We start from the raw sequence: 24828 nt of genomic DNA, 5'->3' as shown, positions 1-24828 counted from the left end.
GGATGTAGGTGTTAGGGATCTAAGCATGGGCATCTAGGTCCTAGGCCCAACCTCGATGGACCAAGTCTATGCATTGAAGACTTGGTCTTGGACTCCCAGGATTTGGGAACTAGCGTTGGGATTTTTGTGCCCAAGTGTCAAGTTTCAGATCCAAACATCAATGTCTAGTTATATTTTTAGAAATTACCATCAATTATCTATATTTTTTTAGTCGATCAAATTTTTAAATTTAAATATAGATTTTTCGTTGACTAGAAAAAATTTGTTGTTTCAATCATTTTTCTTAGTGAATCAAATGTCAGAAAATGAGGAAATGTAAAAACAATCCTAAAAAAAATTTGCGTTGGTCCAAGTTTTTGATGGATTCCATTAGGAGAAAAAATCCAAGCACGCTTTCTTATTGGGTTCTCTTAAGCCCATATCTCATACGACATCAAGTGTTTAAAATTTTAATCAATTAAGCTTATGCAAATTTTGACTAAGAAGTCATCGCTAACTTTTTCGATTGGCTAGAAATCAAGTAAAATACAAGAGGATATCTCACTATTTACTCAATGACTTAATTACGTAGTCAAACTAACGCCCCTTTTTTTTTGTCGAATAACTAACGCCCCTTCAATACCTATTTAATTGTGTGCTAACTAATGTCGTGGCAGCCTATCCAAAAGAGATCTAAGGTTCGTCCTAACCATTTTGGAGCAGGATAGTAATATTCGAAGTATAAAAATGCGCAATCAATTATATTCACAAAAGAAAAAATACAAGCATCCTAATATTGTCCCTAAAAAGAAAAGACAATCCAAAACAAAGAACCCTATTCTAAAACTCTAAAATTTTGTCCAATTTTAGGTTTTAATTTCTAAGGGTTTCTAATTTTTTGTGAATTTTTTTTTAAGAATTTTCTGAATTTTTACTGATTTGTCTCTTCTTCTTCTTTTTTGTTATTTTCTGGATTTTTAATTATTTTCTTAATTTTCTAAAAAAATTTAATGATTTTTCGAATTTTCTAAATTTTTGTGAATTTTCTGATTTTTCAATTGTTTTAATGTTTTCCCGAATTTTTAATTATTATTATTATTATTATTATTATTATTATTATTATTATTATTATTATTATATTTTATTTATATATCATTATATTGGGGGAACGGGTCCGGACCTCTTACCCGATCCGGCCATTGACCCGACCCAAACCCGGATCCTACCCAGTCGGATTAAAAAAAAAAGAGTATATTTTTTTCACTTTTTCTACTTTTTAAATGATTTTTCTATTTTTATTTACTTTCTCTTTTGCCTTTTTCTCTATTTTGTCCTGTTCCCCTGCACGCTCCTTTTCCCAGAATCACCTTCAACCTCTGGCTCCTCCTCCAATGGGGCCGAACTCCTGCTACTCGCCTCCGCCGTCGAGAAACACTCGACAGCACCGCCATCTGGTCGCCGGTTACCGCCCTACATCATCGCCGGCCAACACCACCGACCGGTCCTTCCCACCGACTGGTGCCTACCTTTTCGGATTTGCTATTCCGGCGACCACCGAACATTAAAATGAACATCCCTCGGAACTCAAACTTCTAATATTAAACAAATTCAGCAAAGAAACCGGCACAAGAACGTGAAGACAGAGAGAAAGGCTGACTCGAGTAGCCTTGAACCATGGACAGAGGCTCGCCAGCGAGGGAAAGTAACTCCGGCGGGGTATTCCGGCGTGGGAAATCCGTACGCGACCGACTCGAGCAAGATTTTTCCACCAAATCACACAAAAACAAGGAAAACACGAATGATCAAACAAGATTCAACGAATATGAACGTAGATGCTAATCGATTTCAAGCTCCAACATCCAAAAAGAATTTCGGTCTTCTTTTGGGCATTTGAGAAAACGGTTGGTGTGCAGCATCAAAAGCCAGCCTCCAATCCGATTTCGCCATGATTATCAGTATGACAGAGAAATGATGTACATACATCTAGGTCAATTTACTCAGCAGCATCCTATCTTATCCCAGTTTTGTTGTGTTTTCGTCATTCAAACTTCATGGCCCATTCTCGGCTTTTTTCATTAAAAGAAAAGACAAAACAGCTCGTACACAGAATACGCCTGAGGGAGAGAGTGTTCAAACACCTGGTTCGTTTGGTGAAATGGACTTGCTGAAATGGGCAGCGATGGGGTTCGAAAAACTCTACGGGAGATCACCGGGCTTTTCTCCTCCTAACGGGTGCTCTGGACGACCTTGCTCCAGTCGGACCAGCTTCAGCTGCCCCCTTGAAAATTGAAGGTCTCTGCAATTTCTCCCGCTTGAGCACTTCAATGGCCAGAACTCTCTCCCCCTCTGGTTCTCACACTCTGCAGAACTTTACTCTCCTCCTTACCCAAAAAGAAAAAGAAAACCAGAAAACCCTTCCTCCGGGGAGCAAAAGAGAAAAATGGTCAATCTCCCTCTCAACCAACGCGCTCTCTCACGCCCTGCTTATGTAGCACCCATACCAATATATGACACGTAACACCAGAAGATAGAGGGACATTATTATAAAGCTTGAAATCAATTTATATTTATTATAAAGCTTAAAATGAATTTACACTAACAATATTAATAAATCCATTAAAAACATACTTATAGAAAATGCATACTCATATTTGGAGACATGTTTTTGACTTTAATAAAAATAGATACTATAGTCAACTTATTTAAAAAGAAATCTATGATCTTTTATGGTGATCAAAACTTATCATTATTTAACATTTAGTACTTTTATTTCCCAAAATCACTTTTTAGCTCTACCAATTTATTTTGCCCTCTTGTTTCTTCCCCAGCACCACCTGTGACTTTCTTTCTTTAATCACCCTCCATTCTTCCCTTCCTCCAAAAAGGAAAAGAAAAAAGAAAAATCTAGTCAAGTTGGACTGGCATCCCCATTTTCAATTTTGCCGCCTCCTCCTTCCTACACGGCATCCCATTTTAAATTTATTATTCTACTCTTCTTCCTAAAACTAAAAAGAAACCTTGAAAACCCAAACTTTAGGTCCCCAGCCGCCGCCGCCTCCTCCTCGTCCTTGCATGGTATCCCCATTTTTAATTTTATTCCTACTCTTCTTCCTAAGACTAAAAGAGCAATCTTGGAAACCCAAAAACCCTAGCCACCTCCTCGTCCTTCTCACACGATCCTCTTCCTCTCGATCTCTACTCTCTCTTGATTGCCTCATCATAGTCGCTGGCCACCTCGCCTCTAGGCTTCCCTCCTTCGTAGTCGTAGCCTCATCTCCGTCCCTCCATCACGGCATCACAATTGTGGTCCTCTTGATCACCTTCTTCAACGATTCTCTCTCCCTTCGCACTTGCAATCCCGCCCTAGAAATGCATCATGTCTCTTGGAATTCCGGATCATGCCTCTCACAATTCTGGACATGCATGTCGAAGCATGTTGACAAGAGTTAACTATGTATCGGATTTTTAGACACTTGTTGATCACATGTCGAAGTATGTCCAACACGACTCAAAAGTTCCTAAAGATTGTCCGTGCTTCATAGGGTTTCAACCCCCCATGATAAGATTTTTGCCCAAAAAGGATCCTAGATGCGGTAGAGGATTTCTAAAAAATGAAAAAAAGTCAAATTTATAATAGGCTCAAAGTAGAATGTGGTGAATACATGAGCAGAAAACAAATAATAAATTGCGAGTGGCCTTACTTATTCATTATAACAAAACTCATAAAAAATGATAATTATATATTATATGTCTTGAGTGTGAAAGCTTGTTCACTTAATTTGACTCTAATAATAAAAAAATATTTTGACTTCACAGCCGACATGAAAATATCTTCAATATCTTAGGAGATAATAGATATAGATTTTCATAAGGAATTATTGATCTGTATCAAACAAAAAGTCAGGTGGCGACTAAACTATAAAGAATAAAATGCGTTGGTCAACAAAATCCTCTCAATAATTGCAACCCGGTTGACTTGTTTATGAGGATTAAACAATGCTGTACTGCTCCAGATTGATTCCACAGCCGTCGTTCTTCAGCTGGAGATATGGTGGGATCAGTGGTAGCTTCGCATATTTAGCTGAATCGCCCGAAAAGAATTTGAGTGTGCAATCAATCATTTATGGGGGAAGAAAAGGCTAGAGCATGGAGAAGTAATACCAATGAAATCAGCTATAAGACGACCGTCGGTGAAGATGCCAGTGGGACAGTGAAAGAAAATCTCGCCATATGAAGGGAAGTTTTCCCTGAAAGACACGTTGTTTATGTAATTGTTGATCCCTGCGTTGTTGAGCGAGTCGCCAAAAATGAACAGGGCGACGTCGCAGCGAGCCGAGAGGAGGAGGCTGACGAAGACGAAGACGGCGAAGAAGAGGATGTGGAGATCCGGAGCCGACATGGCGATCTTGGGTGGGACGATGCGGCGTCTCTTGGGATTTTGTACCGATGCTCGGGTTACTTCCATAAGTAAGTTGGGGGAAGAGGAAGGCTCGGGATAGCTCTTTCCTCTTTTGGCTAAACACATGACGTCATAAATTGGCAGAGTAAACTTTGTGGGGCGTTGAAACATATTTGCTTGCGTAATTTGCATTCTGATTTTCGCTATGTATTTATTTTCCATCTTGCGGTCATAAGAGGAGGCTGCTGAGATACGTTTGAACAATTCCTGGTTCCATACTTCACCTTTTCAATTTTCTATTTTGCGGTCCACCCGCGATTTAGCACGTCTTCATAGAGGTTTCAGTCAAAACAGCTTATTACCAATTTAAAATCCCTTCCCTTGCTTATCCAGACTTTATGCTTGGATCACATTATGGGACCATTGATGGTTTCAATCTTAATATGCTTGTTATTTCTCTTATGCTGTTATCCTTTCTAAAATACTTTGGTGGGCCTAGGCTCTGTCCAACATATAGGAATAAATGCATAACCAATGTGACCCATAACTTAATAGGCTGTGTAATGTAATCGACTCTCTTCCCTCTTCCTTTTCTTACTTTCAGCTCTTTCGCGTTTGACCCTATACAAAAAACATTAACTGTGCTAGGGCTCATAAAATCATAGGCAAAAGTGCAAAACTAAAGCGATAATAAATCTCATTTATTCAAACTTATTCCGAAACATTTTAAGAAATCAAGTTTGTTGACATTTGAGCAATGCTAGAGGCTCATTTGAACATCCTCGTTCTTTAACAGAAGTGCAATCATACAATCAATCCAACATCATCCCCCATTATTCATAATATGATGTTCAAGTGGGATGTGATTATTTACCTACGATTTCAAGGAAAAAAATTATTCAAGCACCCTCATGCTTGAACAATGCTTTCAAGTTGCGAGGTCTGATTATACTCAAACTCCCATTCCACATCAATTGCGCAAATTGCCTATTAGCCCTCTCACTTGCATGGTCAGAGTCAAAGAACACGTAGTTCTCAGGATCATGGCATAATGAAAATTCCTTCTCTCCTCTTTGGCCTCCACAGCTTGAATTTGCCCTATAAGGACCCGAACCACAACACGCAGTTTCCGCTTCCTTAAAACCTGAATTGATTTCACATTTCGAAAATAAGGACTTCTATTCAGTACACGAGCGATGTAAAAGGCATAATATCCACAACCGGTATAGAAGTGATGATGCTTAAGCTAAGTGCCCGCAGCATAAATAACTTACCATATTTTGATGGGTAGTGGATTCTCTCACTGCCTGAAGTGTAGTAGTCGAAGTAGGAGTACTCGAATCCTTGGAGTTGCGCCTCCAGTTTTGCGAGAATTGAAGTAAGAGCAACGTTGTGAAGCTGTGCGAGCTTGTTGGCTTCGCCTGAGCAAGAACCATTTTCGGCTGGTCTCATGATTGGCACACACCCAAGTTGCCCAATTCCAATCATTGCGAATTTTCTTCCTCCTACTTCATATATTCCCTGAAAAGAAAAATGAGAAATCGATATCATCCCCTTGAAATGCTGTAACAATTATCAAATGTTGCCTTGTAAGCACACACTATATAGTGTATGTATATAGCAGAGTGAAGCTTTAAGGTCTCTCGGCAAATAAACCGGTCAAGATACTCTCAGAACCAACTTATAATTAAATAAAAAGACACCGAAATACTTGCACAATCCCATGTTTGTGCTACAAATGGAGCCACACAAAGACCAACTGACTAAGTGATAAAGTAGATCCTAATTGGATATCAAATCATGGCTTATGGAAAAGAGAAGGAGAAAGAATTGCATTTATAATGTACTTAAGGGTCAGCAACTCGTACTCAATTGTCAGTTCGGATTAAGCACTCATGTTTAGTCATGTCAATGCAATTGGGCATGCTTAAAGATCATGTAATTTGAATTTGTTTCATTTTCGAATTCGTCGATAGAAATTGGCTTCTGTATATGGAGCTATCCAATCGAGTCCATTTGTACCAGAAATTACAAGAAATCACGCGGTCCATAAAAATCTTCCTTTAAGTGAAACCAGAAAGTACTCTCTCAAGAGCGGTGGATGATGGAATTCTTGTTAGTTTCGTACCTTAAGCACGGTGGTGATGTTTCCAATCACCATCCCCACGTAATCTTCCATGGAAATGGACTGAAACAGAGTAGGATTAGAGAAGAAAGGCAGGGCGTATTCACTGCTTCCAATGCTAATTAAGTAAACACCCTCTTTAATTATTTTCTTGGCCCTCTCGCTGCCCATCTCCTTCTCCAGCTTCTTCTCTAGTTGTTCGAGCTGCTTCAGCTGCATCTTCAAATCCACCACCTGATAAATTAAAAACACGAACTTGTTAATTCCCATCTTTCTCGCAGTTGGAAATTTTCATGTTAAATAAAGCTTCGAGCCAAAAGACATAAATAAATAACATACAAATCCTTCATAAGTGTCGCCCAAAGCACCAGCACCGGCGGATGCGAAGTTCGCCCCTCCCATGAATTCATCATCTTTCATTTGGAGATATGGTGGAATCAGCGGCAGATTTGCATATTCAGCTGCATAACCAAAGAAAAACAAAAACAAAATAGAACAACAAACATATTAAGCAGTTATTTATGAGGAAATAAATAGAATTTGCGTACAAGTTACCCGGCGAAAAAGAAGTTACCAATAAAATCGACAATGAGACGACCGTTGGAGAATCTTCCAGTGGGATGGCGGAAGAACGTCTCGCAATAAGGAGGAAAATTTGCTCTGAAATCAGCAGTGGTGTTTATGTAGTTGTTGGTCCCCACGTCGTTAACGGAGTCGCCGAAGATGAACAAAGCAACATCTGTCCGAGACTGATCATCGCCACGAGTTGAGATGAAGAGGCTTGCGAGAACAATGAAGAGAATGATGTGGAGAGTCGGAGTCGACATGATGATCTGTGTTGGGTGATGTTAGTCCTCTTTTAGGTGGCTACATATATAGGAAAATACGGTGATGAAAGTAGCGGTTACAAAGTCTCCTGTCCGTGCATTGAACAGGACTTACGGACTTGGCAGATACATTGGATAAACGTTGGAGGTCCGTCTGGATAAGTGGGAGTACGACAATGGGTTTTTACTTTTATTCCCACGTAGGCCGACTAGCTCGACACGTACGCGCAAGAAGGCTACTCGTCTGGGAGAAAAGTCTTAACAAATTTATAGTCGTTTTCCTGTACTCATCCAGAAGCCCACTTTGACAAATCATAGGCTTAGATGATTCGAAACGTGTTTCATGTGACCACACCATTGGTCAACTCAATGTGGAGGCATCCATCATTAGTTTAAGGTCGCAGGGGAGTCATTCGCTAGCACGACAGCCTCTATCTAGACGACGGCGTCCTGGGAATGTAAGACCAATGAGCACCCTCACTCTAGTTCTAGTACTGCTGAAGGCAAACCCGAATCGATACCGTCCCAAGCGCCACATGGGGTGCTTCTGATCCCGGCTAATGCGAAGCATAACGGCTTACAATACTTCATTTTATTAGACGTTGCGTGAAATTTGTTCAATCAATTGAATAGCTCATAAATCAGCAACATGGGATAAAAACTTATCTGACACCCATCGCAATGATAATAAGAAAACAATCAAGCAGAGACCTTGTTTTTTCCCCCCCTCTAATTTCTAAGTACAGAAAGAAGTATGGTCTTCGGATCTTTCGAGATTAAACGGACCAGTGGGAAGAAAAGATGGGCTCCTCGCTGTCTATGGTCCGTGGCCGGGCTATGCGATGGGTTGTTCTGTGGAATCTAGCAAGTCCAATAACTGCACCACATGCCAACGACATTCTTAACCAAGTATGCATATAGGTCTATCGCAATCTATCAAAAATCATCAGTTCCCCAGCGCTCTCGGCATGCATAAACGTCTAAATTCCTAATGATTCGGCATTTTGAATTCATGTTAGCTCGTTACATCATGTCTATAGTTTGAACTCATCAAATATCATTTTCTAAGTGCCAAGGTGGATCTAAGCTTCAGGCATCTCACCGGATAAACAGAGTGATCAAGCCCGTATAGAATTTAATGGGCTGCATAATGAAATCAATTAGTATTACAATACCCTAACATCCTTGATCTTTTTCTTTTTCTTTTTTCTTTTTTGAAATGTTCATCGCCCTAAGATAAGATTATTGACATTTCATTTTAAATTATTCCTATGTTTTGTCGCCACAAAATGGAACTAAAGGCATAGAATCAAATGATGTACCTTTATTTCCCCAAGGGTCCAAGAAAAAGTTCAAGTTTGCTCAAGTTTGAACTACTCTTCTGCATTACAAGGGCCCGCGATGCGTAAACTTCCATTCCACATTAGAAAGGGCAAACTATTGATAGGCCTTTTCAGTCGAATGGTTGTCAAAAAATAAAAATAAAAATTGGGACAACAACACAATATGTATTCTTTCACTACTCTCTTGCCTTCGCAACTCGGACTCATGCTATATGGACCTGAATCACAACGTGGCATTTTCACCTTGTTTAAGCTGGAAATTAATTTTAGAACAAAAAATGTTCACATGGTTCATTGTCTATATAAGACGTAGGCAAAATTAAGGTTTAAAAGACTTGTATTACCGATAATATTTCGATGGGTTTCGGATTCTATCCTGGCTGAAGTGTAGAAGTCAAGGTACAAGTACTTGAATCCTCGTAGCTAAGTCACTTGCTTTGTGAGTGTCACACCCCAAAACTATCAAGAATGGGGATGACACGGCCGTCCTTCTACTCAAAGGATGCAGCCTCAAAGCTCCAAAAAACCCAACTCTTAAAAGTCCCCACATCCATATCGCTTTCATATTTATTCATCGTTAGTCGAGGAACCTAAAAAAGATTGGAAAATAGAGGAGTGAGCAACCACGGCTCAGTGAGTAGTGCATCTCTTCTACGCGGATCGAGCATCCACTATGCATATTTACAAAATCAAATTACAACTCTTTTGACTCAAATCTAGAATATAACAAACATACAGTAAAAAGAATAAGTTACATATGCTTCAACATGGCTATATTTATAGGAAAAATAATCATTTCATAATAACATCGAAATAAATATCAGTGGTCTAATCTACTGACCAATCTCATTAATTCACACACCAATGGTCCATTCCATTAGTTAATCTCATACTACACCAAATCCAAAAATTTAACAAACCTTCAAGGCCAAAATATTACATTTCTTATTGTAACACAATATGTTTAAAGCAAAAATATTCAAGATAATAATAGGCAAATGCCAATAGTCTAACCCATTGGTCAATCTCATAAAACATGTATTAATGGTCTATTCAATTGATTAATCTTATCAAACTGCACATCGATAATCTAATAAAATTACACGTCGATGATCCATTCCAACGACTAATCTCAAATTACACGTCGATGGTCCATTCCATCGACTAATCTCAAATTACACGTCGATGGTTCATTCCAACAACCCAACTCATATCACATGTCAATGGTCCACTCCATTGACTAATCCATTGCTTAATATCAAACCATGGTCACAGTATAACGCCCGGTGACGAGGTGACCAAGATTTCCCCATTGGCAAAGTCTTACACCTATTATTAACCGGTGGCTCGGCCCACAAGGATATCCTAAAATAGTATGCACATACCCACAAACCTATCACTGGATTCACAGCAATATTGAGCATCGACATCAATCCAGAACAATACTATCCATAATTCTTAAACCAAATCCATAAAAACATTTCATATATCACGAAAAGATTTCGCAACTCAACTTATCCAACCAGAAATATATATATATATATATATATATATATATATTTTGGTGACCCAAGAACCCCGTATAGCCGGCGGCCGACAAGTAAATCTGGGGGGACACGTAAGCAGGAGGACTCACTACCCCCAATGTCCCACTTAAGATCCCAAGCGACCGTGAGGTATTCAAACTCCTCCCCTTCATGAGAGAGAGAGAGAGAGAGAGAGAGAGAGAGAGAGAGAGAGAGAGTCCAAACTATCACGGCCACCAAGGCGGTGGTGCCGCCGGAAATACTTTAAAACATTCTCAAATAATTTCAAGACCCGTCTCATAAATCAATTTTAAATCAAATACATTTCAAAAAGCTTATCATAAATCACTATATAGCCTTCCATAAATCATCTCAAAGTCGAGCTTTTCGTGAAATGGTTTCACAAACCCAAAATATGTAATATTTCTCAACTTCGTTTACTAAACAGAATATATGTTCATAAAGAAGTTCTTACACTATTTTCAAATATAAAAACTTAGTAAATGCCCGATCTAACTTTTATGCAATAAACATGCTTATTTATAACTCATAAAATATCAAATTTTTATCATTTTGAAGACATGAGCTTATAAATTCTTAAAAGAAATAGCACTACTCACCTGGGAAAGTCGAAAATCAACCTATGTGGTTACTTGAGCCAATACACTCGTATTCCTATTAATAAATTGAAAATAATATTAAAACCAAGTAATATGCCACTCTCCAACTAATGACTCAACTAAATTATGTTTATTCATCGATAAAACGAAATCTACGCACTAATAAATCACTCAACTAAAACAATTACTCAAAGCCGTCCTTAGCACGAAATGCAAGCGCGAAACTTCATCATGCCATAATTTTCTCCACCAAACTCCGTTTAAGTGTACTTATAATCAATGGAAAGCTCATCCAACATACTACAAGAACCCCAATTTAGCCTACCCAAAATCAAGCCAAAAAGCAACCAAATATAGCCCCAAAGTCCTGGTCGCGCACTGTTCATCACGCGCGATAAACTTCAAAATTTTGTTTTGGGCAAACCGTGAGCTCAAATCATGATTCATAAAATCCCACAGCTTCACAACATCACAAGCTATCATTTCTACAAAAATACGCTGCTCAACGACTCAAAAATCATATTTCGCCGCTCGATTTTCCCAAAATTCCGAATTTCAAGCCCTAAGTCCAAAATTACTCCGATTGAACGAAGGGGGGATAACGAGTGCTTGCCGAGTGTTGCATTATGTAGTTAACTTGGCGAGGCTTCCATAACGAGAACGGGTGAAGCCTCTCTTTTTTCTTTTCTCCTCTTCTTCTTCTTCTTCTTCTTCTTTCTCTCTTTCTTCTTCTCTCTGTGTTCGAGCTCTCTGCCGTCCCTCTCTCCCCTTCTTTCATTCTCTCTTTCCCTTTTATCTCCTCCTTTTTCTTTTTTCTTTTTTTTTTCTTTCTGTCTTTTCTTCCTCTCTCTCTCTCCTCTTTTCCCTCTCCCGAAAACTCTCGATTCCTCTCTCTGTGCTGAAGCTTCTACCCTTTTTTTTTTTTTTCTTTTTGACTGGGTCAAAACCCATATTTTACAGTGAGAATTGAAATGAGAGCTATGTTGTGAAGTTTTGCAAGCTCGTCGGCAATATGCTGTGTTTGATACAGCCAATGAAGCAACGACAAAAGAGAAAGATCGATAATACTGGATGACACACTTGAGGTACTAATTTGAAGGGGGCTGAGAACCCTGCGAGTCAACAAGATGGATATATCGAGTGGGTCACGCATTCAATACCCAATAACAATACGTCCCATCTATTAATATATTAATAACATTTGTACCCGTAGCCTCAGTCCGTTGCGGAGGAATGGGTGGATTATAAATCTGGCTCATAATTTAATAGGCTGCATGATGAAATTAACTTTCTTCCCTCTTCTTTATATGAGTTTTCATTTTTTTTTCTCGATTTGCGTTACTTGATGATTAACCTCGTCTTAAGAACACTCACTGAGTTGTGGGCCATTGAAATTTTGTTAGAAGCATAGAAGAAAGCAATAATCAATCGTGTCATTCCAGCTTTTCCCAAAACTTTCAAGTAATTCAAGTTTCTCCACCTGAACAGTGCTTGAGATGGTTTAAACATCCTTGTTCTTTAATAGGAGTGCAATCATACATCATTCCAAAACTATTCCCCGTCAATCATGATATGACAGTTGAGTTAGTAGTGGTTATTCACTTACGACTTTGAGAAAAAAAAATTTAAACATGCTCGTATTTGAACAATACTTCTAGGTTGCGAGGTCTGATTACACTCAAACTCCCATTCCACATCAACTGAGCAGATTGCTTGTTTGCCCTTTCACTTGGATGGTAGGTATCAAAGAAGAGGAACTTCTCAGGATGACGGCATAATGAATATTCCTTCACCCCTCTCTTGCCTCCACACGTCGGACTTGCCTTATAAGGACCTGAACCGCAGCACGCATTTTCCGCTTCCTTAAAACCTAGACCGATTTTGCGCATCGAAAATAAGGAGTTCTATTCAGTACATGAGCAGACATTAAAAAAAAAAAAAAGAGTACAAATCCACGAGCGGTATAGAAGGGCCGATGCTTAAACTAAAGCAAAATTAGGTGGCACCAGAGCATGAATAACTTACCATACTTTGACGGGTGTCGGATTTTCTCACTGCCTGAAGCGTAGAAGTCGAAGTAGGAGTACTTGAATCCGTGTAGTCGAGTCTCCAGTTTGGCGAGAATTGAAGTAAGAGCAGTGTTGTGAAGCATTGCGAGCTTGTTGGCTGCACCTGAGCAAGAACCATTTCTGGTTAATAGTCTCATACCTGGCACACACCCAAGAGGCCCTATTCCCATCATTGCAAATTTCCTCCCTCCTACTTTGTACATTCCCTAAAAAAAATATGAATTTATTCAGTTTTCATCCACTTTGAAAGATCATGACAGTCAACAAAGAATGATTATAAATAGACATAAAGTTTGGTCAGTACCTTGAGCACGGTGGTGATGTTTCCAATCACCATCCCCACGTAATCTTCCGTGGAAATGGACTGAAACAGGGCAGGATTATAGACGAGAGGCATCAAGTAATCGTTGCTTCCGATGCTGATCAAGTAAACGCCCTCCTTAATTATTCTGTTCGCCTGGTCTTTCCCCTCCTTCCTTAGTTGTTTAAGCTGCTTCAGCTGCATCTTGAAATTCACCACCTGATAAATTAAAAACACGAACTTATTCATTTCCCATGTTTCTTGCTGTCTCGTAAAGTGGAAATATCCACGTTAGATAAAGCTTCGAGCCAAAAAGAAGAGGGAAAAAGAACATACAAATCCTTTGTAAGTGTCGACCAGCGCACCTGCTCCACCAGACGCGAAATTCGTCCCTGCCATGAATTCACCATCTTTCATTTGGAGATACGGTGGAATCAGCGGCAGCTTTGCAAATTCAGCTGCATAACAAAAGATAAAGAATTTCACCAAAAAAAAAAAAAGATAAAGAAAAAAATAGAACAATAAATAGAATTTGCACACGACTTACCCAGAAAAAATAAATAAATAAAAGGAAAGAAAGAAAGAAAGAAAGAAAGAAGTTACCGATAAAATCAGCAATGAGACGACCGTCGGAGAATCTGCCAGTGGGGTTGTGGAAGGTCTTGCCATAAGGAGGAAAGTTTGCTCTAAAGTCTGCAGTGGTGTTTATGTAGTTGTTGGTCCCAGCGTCGTTAATGGAGTCGCCGAAGATGAACAGAGCAACCTCTTCCCGAGATTGATCGGCACGGCCAGTTGAGACGAGGAGGCTTGCGAGACTTGCGAGGAGAATGATGTGGAGAGTCGGAATCGACATGATGACCTGTGTTGGACAATGTTAGATCTCTTTAGATTTCGTCTACATATATATACACACACAATATAATGGAAATATGGTGATTGAAGTATTTTTTTACGAAGTCTTCCTCCCGTGATTAACCGGCAGCTTTACGAACTTGACAGAAACGTTGAACGAATGTGGGAGAAACGCCCGAACGAGTCGTCGTCTGACAATGTTTTTCGACTTTTTCGCCGTCGACGGGTTCAACACTCGCAGTGCAAGAAGGCTTTCGTCAAGGAGACTTAACTTTCTAACCCAATTACAATCGCTTTTAGTTCTTGTCCAGAGGCCCACTTTTATAAATCATATGTTTATATGATTTGAAAGACTATGGCCAACACAATTATGAGGCAGCCTCACCCTGGCGTATGCTCTAATCACGGCTCACTCGCATCCGGACATTATAATAAGTATCTTGTTAGTCTATAGTCGCGCGAGACTTACCCACTAGCTTAACAGGCTATATCTACATGATGCAGGTTCTAAGTATTCAAAACCAATAAGTGTTGAAAATTTTCTATAATATGGGCTTACATTAATTAATTGATTTTTTATTTTAAATAATCAGATTAATAGATATTCCAATATTTATTAAACCCTAAAGTGATCTTATTGAATTTGGTATTGGCATATATTAATAACGGGTTTAGTTGAGTAGTAAAATGTAGGTAATTGTGTTTAACTAAAGCCCATAATATGAGGAGCCTAATTAACACGTTATTGATTAGGGTTTGCTAAGTCCCATCTCTAGTAGGCTATGCCTATCAGTTTCTGGAGTTCCATTGAAAGTTGCTATATTGAAATAAATTATAGAGAAGAAGATCTGACACTCCAGTAGATCTCTAATTATCATAGTAATTTGTTTTTTTCTTTTCAAATGAAGCAATGGCTCAAATGATTGGGGTGTTCTTAAAGACAAAGAATAGGTTATCATGAGTGTAATTTCATTTCAACTATTATGTAATTGTGCACTTTTAATGTTGACTGTGGTTTCTCCTTAGGCTAGTTAGGAATGGTATTTTTCTTATTTCTCATCATCAGATTTTTGTTTTTTCTTACAATTTATTTAGTGCTTCATCAGTTGCCAAATTTCAATAATTGCACACCCGCATGATTGTTTCATATGTTAGTGGATAAGTTTAAAATTAATCCAGAGTGCCTAACAAACATTTTTTTTCAAATGAACAAAATTATATATCGAAAGGGCACTAGTTATCAATTAGTATAACTAAGTCCTTAGCCCCAGATTTTTAATTGCATAGAAAGTAAGGCATGCTCTCATGCCTCACTTGATTTCTAGTTGATCTCAAGAAACTAGTGGTGACTCCTCATTAAAAAATTATTATAGCGTCAATTTGAATACATAATGTTGTGTAAGGTATGGGTTTGGGAGAGCCTACGTCTAAATAGGGGCCTTAGATCCGTCTTTTGGGCAATACCTCTGAACCTATGTCTTTTCCCCTTCAAACGGAAAAGGTAGTTCGCGACAATGGGAAGGCACCCAAGAGGTAGGTGGCATTATTATAAATCCAAATTTTATTGCTCCAACTTCATAAACACCCAAGAAAAGAAAAATAAAATTAAAGATTGATCCATTTGTTACAATTAGATCTGTCAACAAGCAGGTCGATTAGTTTTAGGCCAAGTTGAAAATGGGCCTACCAAAATTGATTTATTTTTTTGTAATACAAATCTCATAACACATATGCGACCCGACCCTAATTGTCAAAGCACTTTTATATTTAATCCAATTTAGGAAAACTCATACCTAAACTAGGATGCATTCATTTCGTGGAAAATGAGTGATTTGAAAAATATTTTCCCAAAAAATGATAATTAATATTGCTTAGCAAACAAATTAACGGAAAAAAAAAATTTCACCCACGAAAATAGTTAGGCATAAATTGTTATCGATAAAGAAAATATTTTCTATTGACTAATTCTCAATAATATAAGCACCATTTTTTGAAAAACATTTTTCCAATCACTCATTTTCTGCGAAATGAACGCATCTGTTATAAAGTATTTATTTAAAGGTGTGTGATAACGTTTAATTCATTATCAAACCAAAGAAAATAGTCAAGTTTATAAGAGGCTTGGAGTAGAACGTGGAGAATATATGGGCAAAAAACAATTAATGAATTGCAACTGTCCTTTAAATGTCAATTAACAAAGTACTTATTTATTATAATAAACTCATCACAGAAAATGAAAATTTTATGTTACGTATCTTGAGTGTGAAAGTGTGTTTGCTTAATTTGACCCTAATAATTAAAAAATATTTTGACTACACAACCGACATGAACATTTCTTCAATATCTCAAAAGATCATTGATGTAGATTTTTATAAGGAATCATTTGTTAGGATATAAAATAAAAGTCAAGGAGCCACAAAACTATAAAGAAGAAAATGCGTTGGTCAACAAAATCCTCCAACCAACCACAAAAAAAAAAAAAAAAAAAAACACAAAATCCTTCCAATAATTGCAGTGCTATACTGCAATAGAAGGAAAATTATGGATATAGCTTTACCTCAAGAACAGTGCTAATGTTGCCAACCACCATCCCCACATAATCCTCCATGAGAATGGACTGAAACTATGGGAAATACAATTTGATATCGATTCCTGTTCGTGAATTGATTGATTCAGCTAATCAATAATTGATTCACGAAATCCTTAATTGACTTGATAGATAGGAAATACAATCATGTATATTTTCTTTTCCTATTTTATATTTTCTTTCAATTATTGCAAATAGATCTTGTACATATTCATTTGATATACAAAATACATAAACTACAATTCTTTTAAACTTTTCCTCGATTCTTGTCATGGTACTAGAGCAGTCTGTTCTTGCCTACCTTCCGCAACCCTAGAAGTTTTCTCTCTGACTTGTTGTTGCATTTCCAAACCCACAAAATAAGCCAACCATCTTATAGGAATTCAACACTTTTTTTTAATACAGTGTCAACCAACCAACATCACCAATGGAGGAAACCACAACTCACCTAAGCAATCCCCAAATCCAATTCATTTGCATAATTTGGGTCTGATTGACCCAAATAAGGAAGATAGCTTTACTGTGTCCCAAAATCATATCTCTAGGTATGGCAAATCTATTCAATTTATCTATCCATCATATCTCTATGTGAATTTAAATAAATATAAGTGTATAAATTTGTGAATATTATTGGTTTATAATGAATCTTTTGGACCACCTTATTACCGAAAACTATACAAATAACATGGTATATATATCCACATTTAATTCATGGTTATATATTATAAAAAAAAACAATTGCATATTATTGCTTCCCAATTTCAAACATATACATCAAATTATTCAAATGACGGCCAATTACTTAAAAGCATCAAATGCTATAATATATAACTCATATGAATGAAATCAATTGCAAAACATAAAATAAAATAAAAAAATGAAATTCATATTATCATAGTCAAGCTACATTTAGCCCTAACAAAAGAAAATCTATTAGAACAATGAAAAAACATTTAAAACTAAAAACCTAATTGTCTCCCCAAGCTCTCAATGTTCTCCTATTTATTGGATACATTCAAGACTCCTATCCAAAGGCAATTGGTTATTTTTCCCATAAAATTAGGGAGTAAATCAGAAAATCTTTAATTTAATATCCACCTTCCACCACTTATTGATAAAATTAGGGATCGAATTACAAAATCCCTGATTTGATATTTATCTTCCAATGTTTTCTTATTTAAATTCCTAGATCACTAAATTCTTCATTTTCCATCTTTCTACCATGTTTTTCCTTATTTTCTTCATATCTCATTATGTTGCATAAATAAGGAAAATTTGCCTAAATATAAGGAAATCCAAATATTTTCTCATGGATATTGCATTTTTTGTTAGCTAAAATAGGTAATATAACTCTATTTTTACAAAGTATCGTAGGCTTAGGCTCGGTCCAACACATAGTAATGAATGGATAATCAATGTGACCCATAACTTAATGGGCTGTATAATGTAATTGACTCTCTTCCCTATTATTTTTCTTATTTGTTCTTTCACATTTGACCTCATCTTAATAAAATGCATTGTGTTGCAGCCCTACAATCGTAGTTAAAAGCACAGAACCAAAGTGATAATGAATCTCATTTATTCGAACTTATCCTGAAACATTTAAGGAATTCAAATTTTGTTGACGTTTCAGCAATACTAGGCTCATTTGAACATTCTTGTTCTTTAACAGAAGTGCAACCATATAGTCAATCCAACATCATCCCTCGTTATTCATAATATAACGTTCAAGTGGGATGTGATTCTTTACCTACAATTTCAAGGATCGAAGAAAAATTCAAGTACCCTCATGCTTGAACAATTTCTTCAGGTTGCGAGGTCTGATTACACTCGCACTCCCATTCCACATCAACTGTACAAATTGTCGGTTAGCCCTCTCACTTGGATGGCCAGAATCAAAGAACACGTACTTCTCAGGATGACGGCATAATGAATATTCCTTCACTCCCCTTTGGCCTCCACAAGTCGAATTTGCCCTATAAGGACCTGAACCACAACACGCACTTTTTGCTTCCTTAAAACCTGAATCGATTTCATACATCGAAAATGAGGACTTCTATCCAAGACATGAGCGATGTAAAAGGCACAAAATCCACAACTGGTGTAGAAGTATTGATGCTTAAGATAAGTGCCCACAGCATAATCAACTTACCGTATTTTGATGGGTATTGGATTCTCTCACTCCCTGAAGTGTAGAAGTCGAAGTAGGAGTACTTGAATCCCTGGAGTTGCGTCTTCAGTTTTGCAAGAATTGAAGTAAGAGCAACGTTGTGAAGCTGTGCGATCTTGTTGGCTTCGCCTGAGCAAGAACCATTTCTGGTCAATCGTCTCCAGCTTGGCGCACACCCAAATTGCCCCACTCCAAGCATTGCAAATTTTCTTCCTCCTACCTTATATATTCCCTGGAAAAGAATCAGAAAGCCATATTATCCCCCTGAAATACCATAACAATTACCAGATGTTTAGCAAGTCTAATTATCACGAGGCCAGAACAACAAGGTTCCTTGCAAACACACACTAAATAGTGTATGTATATAGTGGTGTAAACCTTTAAGATTTCGCGGAAAGATGAACTGGTTGAGATACGTTCAGATACCAACTTAACGTCGAATAAAAAAGACGCCAATATACTTGCACAATTCTATGCCTGTGCTACACATGGAGCCATATAAGAACAACTAAGTGATATAAGAGATCTCAATTAGATATCAAATCATGGCATATGGAAAAAAGGAGGAGAAAGAATTACATTTAGAATGTACTTAAGGGTCGGCATATCGTACTCACCTGTCAGCTCAGATTAAGCACTCATGTTTAGCCATCTCAATGCAAAATATCTCTATTGAGCATGCTTAAAGATCATGTAATTTGAATTCGTTTCATTATCGAGTTTGTCGATATAAATTGGGCTTATTTACATAGAGCTATAGAATCGTGTCCATCTGTGCCAGAGATTGCAAGAAAACGCGAGGTGTATAAAAACTTGTCTTTAAGTGAAACTAGAAAGTACTTTGTCGAGAACGGGTGGATAATGGAATTCTTGTTGCTTCTAACCTTGAGCACAGAGGTGATGTTACCAATCACCATCCCCACGTAATCTTCCATGGAAATGGACTGAAACAGAGCAGGATTAAGTAGAGGCTTCGTGTAATCATTGGTTCCGATGCTAATTAAGTAAACACCCTCCTTAATTATCCTCTTCGTCTTCTTGCTCCCCATCTCTTTCCTCAGCTTCTTCTCTAGTTGTTTAAGCTGCTGCAGCTGCGTCTTCAAATCCACCACCTGATAAATTGAAAACACGAGCTTGCCCATTTCCGAGGTTTCTTGCAGACTCAAAAAGTGTAAAATTCATGTTAAATAAAGCTTCAAGCCAAAAGACATATAAATAAAGAACATACAAATCCTTCATAAGTGTCGACCAAAGCACCAGCTCCACCGGACGCAAAATTCGCCCCTCCCATGAATTCATCATCTTTCATTTGGAGATATGGTGAAATCAGCGGTAGGTTTGCATATTCAGCTGCATAATCAAAGAAAAACAAAAACAGAATAGAACAACAAACATATTAAGCAGTAATATGAGGAAATAAATAGACTTTGTGCCCAAGTTACGTGGCAAAGAAGTTACCAATAAAATCGACCATAAGACGACCGTCGGAGAATCTGCCAGTTGGATAGCGGAAGAATGTCTCCCCATAAGGAGGAAAATTTGCTCTAAAATTGGCAGTGGTGTTTATTTAGTTGTTGGTCCCTGCGTCATTAATGGAGTCGCCAAAGATGAAGAGAGCAACATCTTTCCGAGACTGATTGTCGCAGAAAGTTGAGACAAAGAGGCTTGCGAGAACAGTGAAGAGAAAGATGTGGGAGAGTCGTAGTCGACATGATGACCTGTGTTGGATGATCTTCGTCCTCTTCAGGTGGCTACATATACACGCAGGAAAGTTTGATTATTTTCAGTTCGATTCTCATTAAAAACTGAAATTTTTTAACCAATTTGGTTTTTATTGGTTTGGTCAATCAAACCAAATCAATAAAGTCCAAATTTTTTTCATTTTATTTATTTTTTTTACAAAATCATTTTTTGATTTTTCTTTTCTTTATTTTTCTTTTTCTTCTTCTTCTTCATTGGCCAGTTGCTGACAACAGTGGCAACCAATGACCGGCCTATGACGACACTCTAGCTCACCTCTAGCTAGTCCCTGGCCGCTGATATGGGCAAGGAACCGACCAATGAAGAAGAAGAAGAAAATGAATAAAAATGAATAAAAAATAATTTTTTTTAAAAATAAAAAATTTATTGAAAGGGGTGCATGTAGGAAACAAATAAAACAAAACCAAAAGAAAAAACCAAAAAGCCAAACCGAACCAAACTAAGATTTTGATTCGGTTCCATTACGGTTCGGATTGGATTTCCATTCGGTTCAATTCAATTCTGTTTTCCAAAAAAATCAAACCGAATCGAATCACTTACACTCCTAATATATAGGAAAATATGGTGATAAAAGTATTTGCTATGAAGTCTTCTGTCCATGCTTTGAACAGGACTTACGAACTTGGAGATACATAGGATAAACGAGGAGGTACGTCTGAACAAGTCGAAGGACGACAATCTGTTTTGACCTTTATTCCCACGTTGGCCGGCTTGCTCGACACTTGGGCGCAAGAAGGCTTTTCGTTGAGGAGACAAGTCTCTAACTAATTCAGGGTGCACTTGGTTCAACATCTTCTCCTGAAAAAAATTTGACGCGTTTGGCAATCATTCTCAAAGGCTTTGGCTGAAAGTTATCATTGAGAATATTGAAAGCTTAAGGCAAGTGGAGACTTACTTTGGATTTTTAGATTTTTCATATGGCAGTGATGTTCATGATTTACCTCAAACTAACAATTAAACACCGACCTTGTTCTTTTGGACACACTACAGCACCTCGCCTTATCTACTTCAATGAGTGTGATTTTGTTTGATTTGTCGATCCAACACTTATAAGGCCCATGTTTTGTTGGATCACTTGCATCTTTTCTTCTAATTTCGAGAAAGCCACCCAACCTTTTCTTCTAATTCATTTGGACACCCTTTCACGAAGCCTAGTCATTTGACGAATCTCGAGCTTTGCTAGAGCTCGATTTGGCTTTTACAATAAATGAGTGCCAATCAAAGTATCGGGAGAGCCAACATGAAAAATGAGCACTATGACTTGACTACAAACATTAGACCAAGGGTAGAATAGTTATCCAGATTGAGATCATGGATGAAACCTGACCCGATTGGAGGATGTAAATCGTATCATTATACATGAACAATTTCAAAAGTGTTGCATTTGCTAAAATTCTATTTGTTTTGTGAAAAATTTAATTTTTCTGGAAATTATTTTGTAGGAAGTTATTTTACAAGAAAATGATAATATTTTATGATATTTGGTTTAAACCTGAAAATAAACTGAAAAATATTATATCATTTGGTATGGAAAATCCGATTTGATTTTTTTAATAAACACATACTATTTAGATGCTAGTAACTCGTGTATGGGCAATCAAGGACCCGGGGAAATTGAGTACAAGCACTAGAGGGATCTCAACCCAAGTGCCAAGATCTTGGGTGCAACCTCGATAAACTAAACGTGTCCACTAAGGCCCCAAACTCGGCCTCGATGGACTTGAGCATAGCCTTTGTGAACTTGGCTATAGCCTTTGTGGATCTGAGCCCAGGTTTTAGGGATTTGAGCTCAAGTACCGAGATCCCACTCTCGATCTTGGTGGACCTAAGCTCAAGTGCAAGGGCATCAAGCATGAGGACTGAGGCTTTAAGCCCGATTTTAATGGACTTAAGTGCTGACATCAAGGGCCAAGGCTTAGCCAGTGAGGTTTCAAGCTTGACCTCAATGGACTCGGCTGCAAGTGTTGGGGATCTGAGCATGGGCATCAGGGTCCTAGGCTTGGCCTCGATGGACCAAGTCTATTCGTCGGAGACTTGGTCTTGGATGCCCAGGATTCGGGAACTAGCATTGGGATTTTTGCGCCCAAGTGTCAGGTTTCAGATCCAAACATCAATGTCTAGTTATATTTTTAGAAATTGACAATCAATTTTCTAAATTTTTTTAGTTAGTCAAATTTTTAAATTTAAATATAGATTTTTCGTTGACCAGAAAAAATTTGTTGTTCAATCATTTTTCTTAGTGAATCAAATGTCAAAAAAATGAGGAAATGTAAAAACAATCCTAAAATTTTTTTGAGTTGATCCAAGTTTCTGATGGATTCCATTAGGAGACAAAATCCCGGCACGCTTTCCTATTGGGTTCTCTTAAGCTCATAGTACGACATCAAGCATTCAAAATTTTAATCAATTAAGCTTATGCAACTTTTGACTAAGGAGTCGCCACTAACTTTTTCGATTGGCTAGAAATCAAGTAAGATACAAGAGGATATCTTACTATTTACTCAGTGACTTAATTACCTTAGTCCCAAGACCAACACCCTTTTGATATCTATTTAATTGTGTGCTAAATAACGTCATGGGAGCCTATCCAAAAGGGATCTAAGCTCATCCTAACTATTTTGGAGCAGGATAGTAATATTCCAAGTATTGAAATGCACAATCAATTATAATCACAAAAGAAAACATACAAGTATCCTAATATTGTCCCTAAAAAGAGAAAATCCAAAACAAATAATGCTAATCTGAAGCTCTAAAAGTTTGTCCAATTTTAGGTTTTAATATTTAAGGGTTTCTAATTTTTTTTGTGAATTTTTTTTATTTTCTAAGAATTTGCTGAATTTTTAATGATTTGTCTAATTTTTTTTTTGTTATTTTTTTTTCTGATTTTTAATTATTTTCCGAATTTTCTAAATTTTTAAGAATTTTCTGATTTTTCAAATGTTTCAATATTTTCCCAAATTTTTTAATTTTTATTATTTTTTTGAATTTTTTAAATTTATCATTATATTGGGGGGGATCCGGCTATTGACCCAACCCAAACCTGGATTCGACCCAGTCAGATTTTTTTTTTTTAAAGAAGAAGATATTTTTCTATTTTTTTTTTAGTTTTTCAATGATTTTTCTATTTTTCTTTACATTCTCTTTTGTCTTTTTCTCTATTTGTCCTTTTCCCCTGCTCCTTCTCCTTCCCCGAATCACCTTCAACCTCTGGCTCCCCCTCCAACGAGGCCGAACTCCTGCTACTCGTCTCTGCCGTCGAGAAACACTCGACAGCACCACCATCTGGTCACCGGTCACCGCCTTACATCATCGCCGGCCAACACCACCAACCTGTTGTTCCCATCGACTAGTGCCTACCTTTTCAGATTTGCTGTTCCGGCGACCACCGAACAGAAAAATGAACATCACCCGGAACTCAAACTTCTAATATTAACAAAGTCACCAAACAAACCAGCACAAGAACATTAAGACAAAGAGAAAAGCTGACTCGAGTAGCCTTGAACCATGGACAGAGGCTAGCCAGCGAGGGAAAGTAACTCTGGCGGAGTATTCCGGTGTGAGAAATCTGTGCGCGACCGACTCGAGCAAGATTTTGTGAAAGCTAGTATGAGCACCTAGAGGGGGGTAAATAAGTGTAAAAACAATTTTACGAAATAAGTGTGTAGCACTAATCAACAATAGATTATGAAAAGAAAATCCGTCTCTAGTAAACAAAACAAGTTACGATCAAGGTAAAAGAGCGTAGAGAAGAGAATATGAACACGGAGATTATAGTGGTTCGGCTTAATCCAAGCCTACGTCCACTCTTCTGCATTGACAGCCCACCGGCTGGATTTCATTATGAACAAAAGAGTTGTTACAGAAATGCTCTTCTTTGATTCCACAATGTAGAGACTCTACTACACTTCCTCAAGGTCTCTCAAAGATTTAAACTTTCTTTTGCGTACAAGATTTCGCTCAACAGTTTAATAGACAAAGAACAAGGAGCTTCAGACTTTGAAATTCTTCTATCGCGCACATACTCAAATAACTAGAACGTCTTCCTTATATACTCCTTTATGCCATCACACCCGTTGGCACTTACCAAATGAATTATTCTAATCTACCTGTTGGACAGAATCAATTAGGAAGATCTTCGAACTATTTAAGGAACATGACCATAGCCCATCAATCCTGCTCACCTATACAATCAGAATATAAGTTTCCATAAGTAGAACCTTCCAAGTATACTTTGCCAATCAACGGATCCAAAATCTCCGAGTCAATCTT

At 37.6% G+C, this 24828-nt stretch overlaps 2 protein-coding genes and 1 pseudogene across 2 annotated transcripts; all 3 read right to left on the bottom strand.

Moving 5' to 3' along the window:
• Window positions 1–4790: 4790 nt before the first annotated feature.
• Window positions 4791–7330, bottom strand: LOC139883897 (GDSL esterase/lipase 5-like). Its single transcript, XM_071868001.1, has 6 exons — window positions 7078–7330; window positions 6843–6964; window positions 6507–6737; window positions 5653–5899; window positions 5286–5522; window positions 4791–4999 (listed from the first exon to the last, which is right to left on the bottom strand). Exons 1-6 carry the CDS (start codon window positions 7328–7330, stop codon window positions 4791–4793), a joined length of 1299 nt encoding a protein of 432 aa, XP_071724102.1.
• Window positions 7331–11140: 3810 nt separating this feature from the next.
• Window positions 11141–14042, bottom strand: LOC139883896 (GDSL esterase/lipase 1-like). The gene is made up of 7 exons (XM_071868000.1): window positions 13793–14042; window positions 13526–13647; window positions 13193–13408; window positions 12845–13094; window positions 12496–12689; window positions 11778–11834; window positions 11141–11278 (listed from the first exon to the last, which is right to left on the bottom strand). Exons 1-7 carry the CDS (start codon window positions 14040–14042, stop codon window positions 11141–11143), a joined length of 1227 nt encoding a protein of 408 aa, XP_071724101.1.
• Window positions 14043–18405: 4363 nt separating this feature from the next.
• On the bottom strand, window positions 18406–22545 carry LOC139883895 (GDSL esterase/lipase 1-like; annotated as a pseudogene).
• Between the last annotated feature and the right edge of the window lie 2283 nt (window positions 22546–24828).

Source organism: Rutidosis leptorrhynchoides, unplaced genomic scaffold (genome assembly GCF_046630445.1).
Source record: "Rutidosis leptorrhynchoides isolate AG116_Rl617_1_P2 unplaced genomic scaffold, CSIRO_AGI_Rlap_v1 contig47, whole genome shotgun sequence".
NCBI classification, from domain to species: domain Eukaryota; kingdom Viridiplantae; phylum Streptophyta; class Magnoliopsida; order Asterales; family Asteraceae; genus Rutidosis; species Rutidosis leptorrhynchoides.
Note: the sequence above shows the minus strand (reverse complement) of the source record. Positions and strands in the feature narration are given on the sequence as shown.

What these genes read in the sequence shown, in the direction of transcription:
- LOC139883897 (XM_071868001.1), bottom strand. Translation starts at nt 7,330, where the DNA reads ATGTCGACTCCGACTCTCCACATCATTCTCTTCATTGTTCTCGCAAGC. An exon ending in GCGACACTTATGAAGGATTT is followed by an intron (nt 6,738 to 6,842) that starts GTATGTTATTTA and finishes TTAATTTATCAG; the next exon opens with GTGGTGGATTTGAAGATGCA. An exon ending in AGCATTGTTCAAGCATGAGG is followed by an intron (nt 5,000 to 5,285) that starts GTGCTTGAATAA and finishes TTTTTTGTATAG; the next exon opens with GGTCAAACGCGAAAGAGCTG.
- LOC139883896 (XM_071868000.1), bottom strand. Translation starts at nt 14,042, where the DNA reads ATGTCGATTCCGACTCTCCACATCATTCTCCTCGCAAGTCTCGCAAGC. An exon ending in TGTGGAATGGGAGTTTGAGT is followed by an intron (nt 11,835 to 12,495) that starts GTAATCAGACCT and finishes TATCAAACACAG; the next exon opens with CATATTGCCGACGAGCTTGC. An exon ending in CTCTCATTTCAATTCTCACT is followed by an intron (nt 11,279 to 11,777) that starts GTAAAATATGGG and finishes GATGTTGTGAAG; the next exon opens with CTGTGGGATTTTATGAATCA.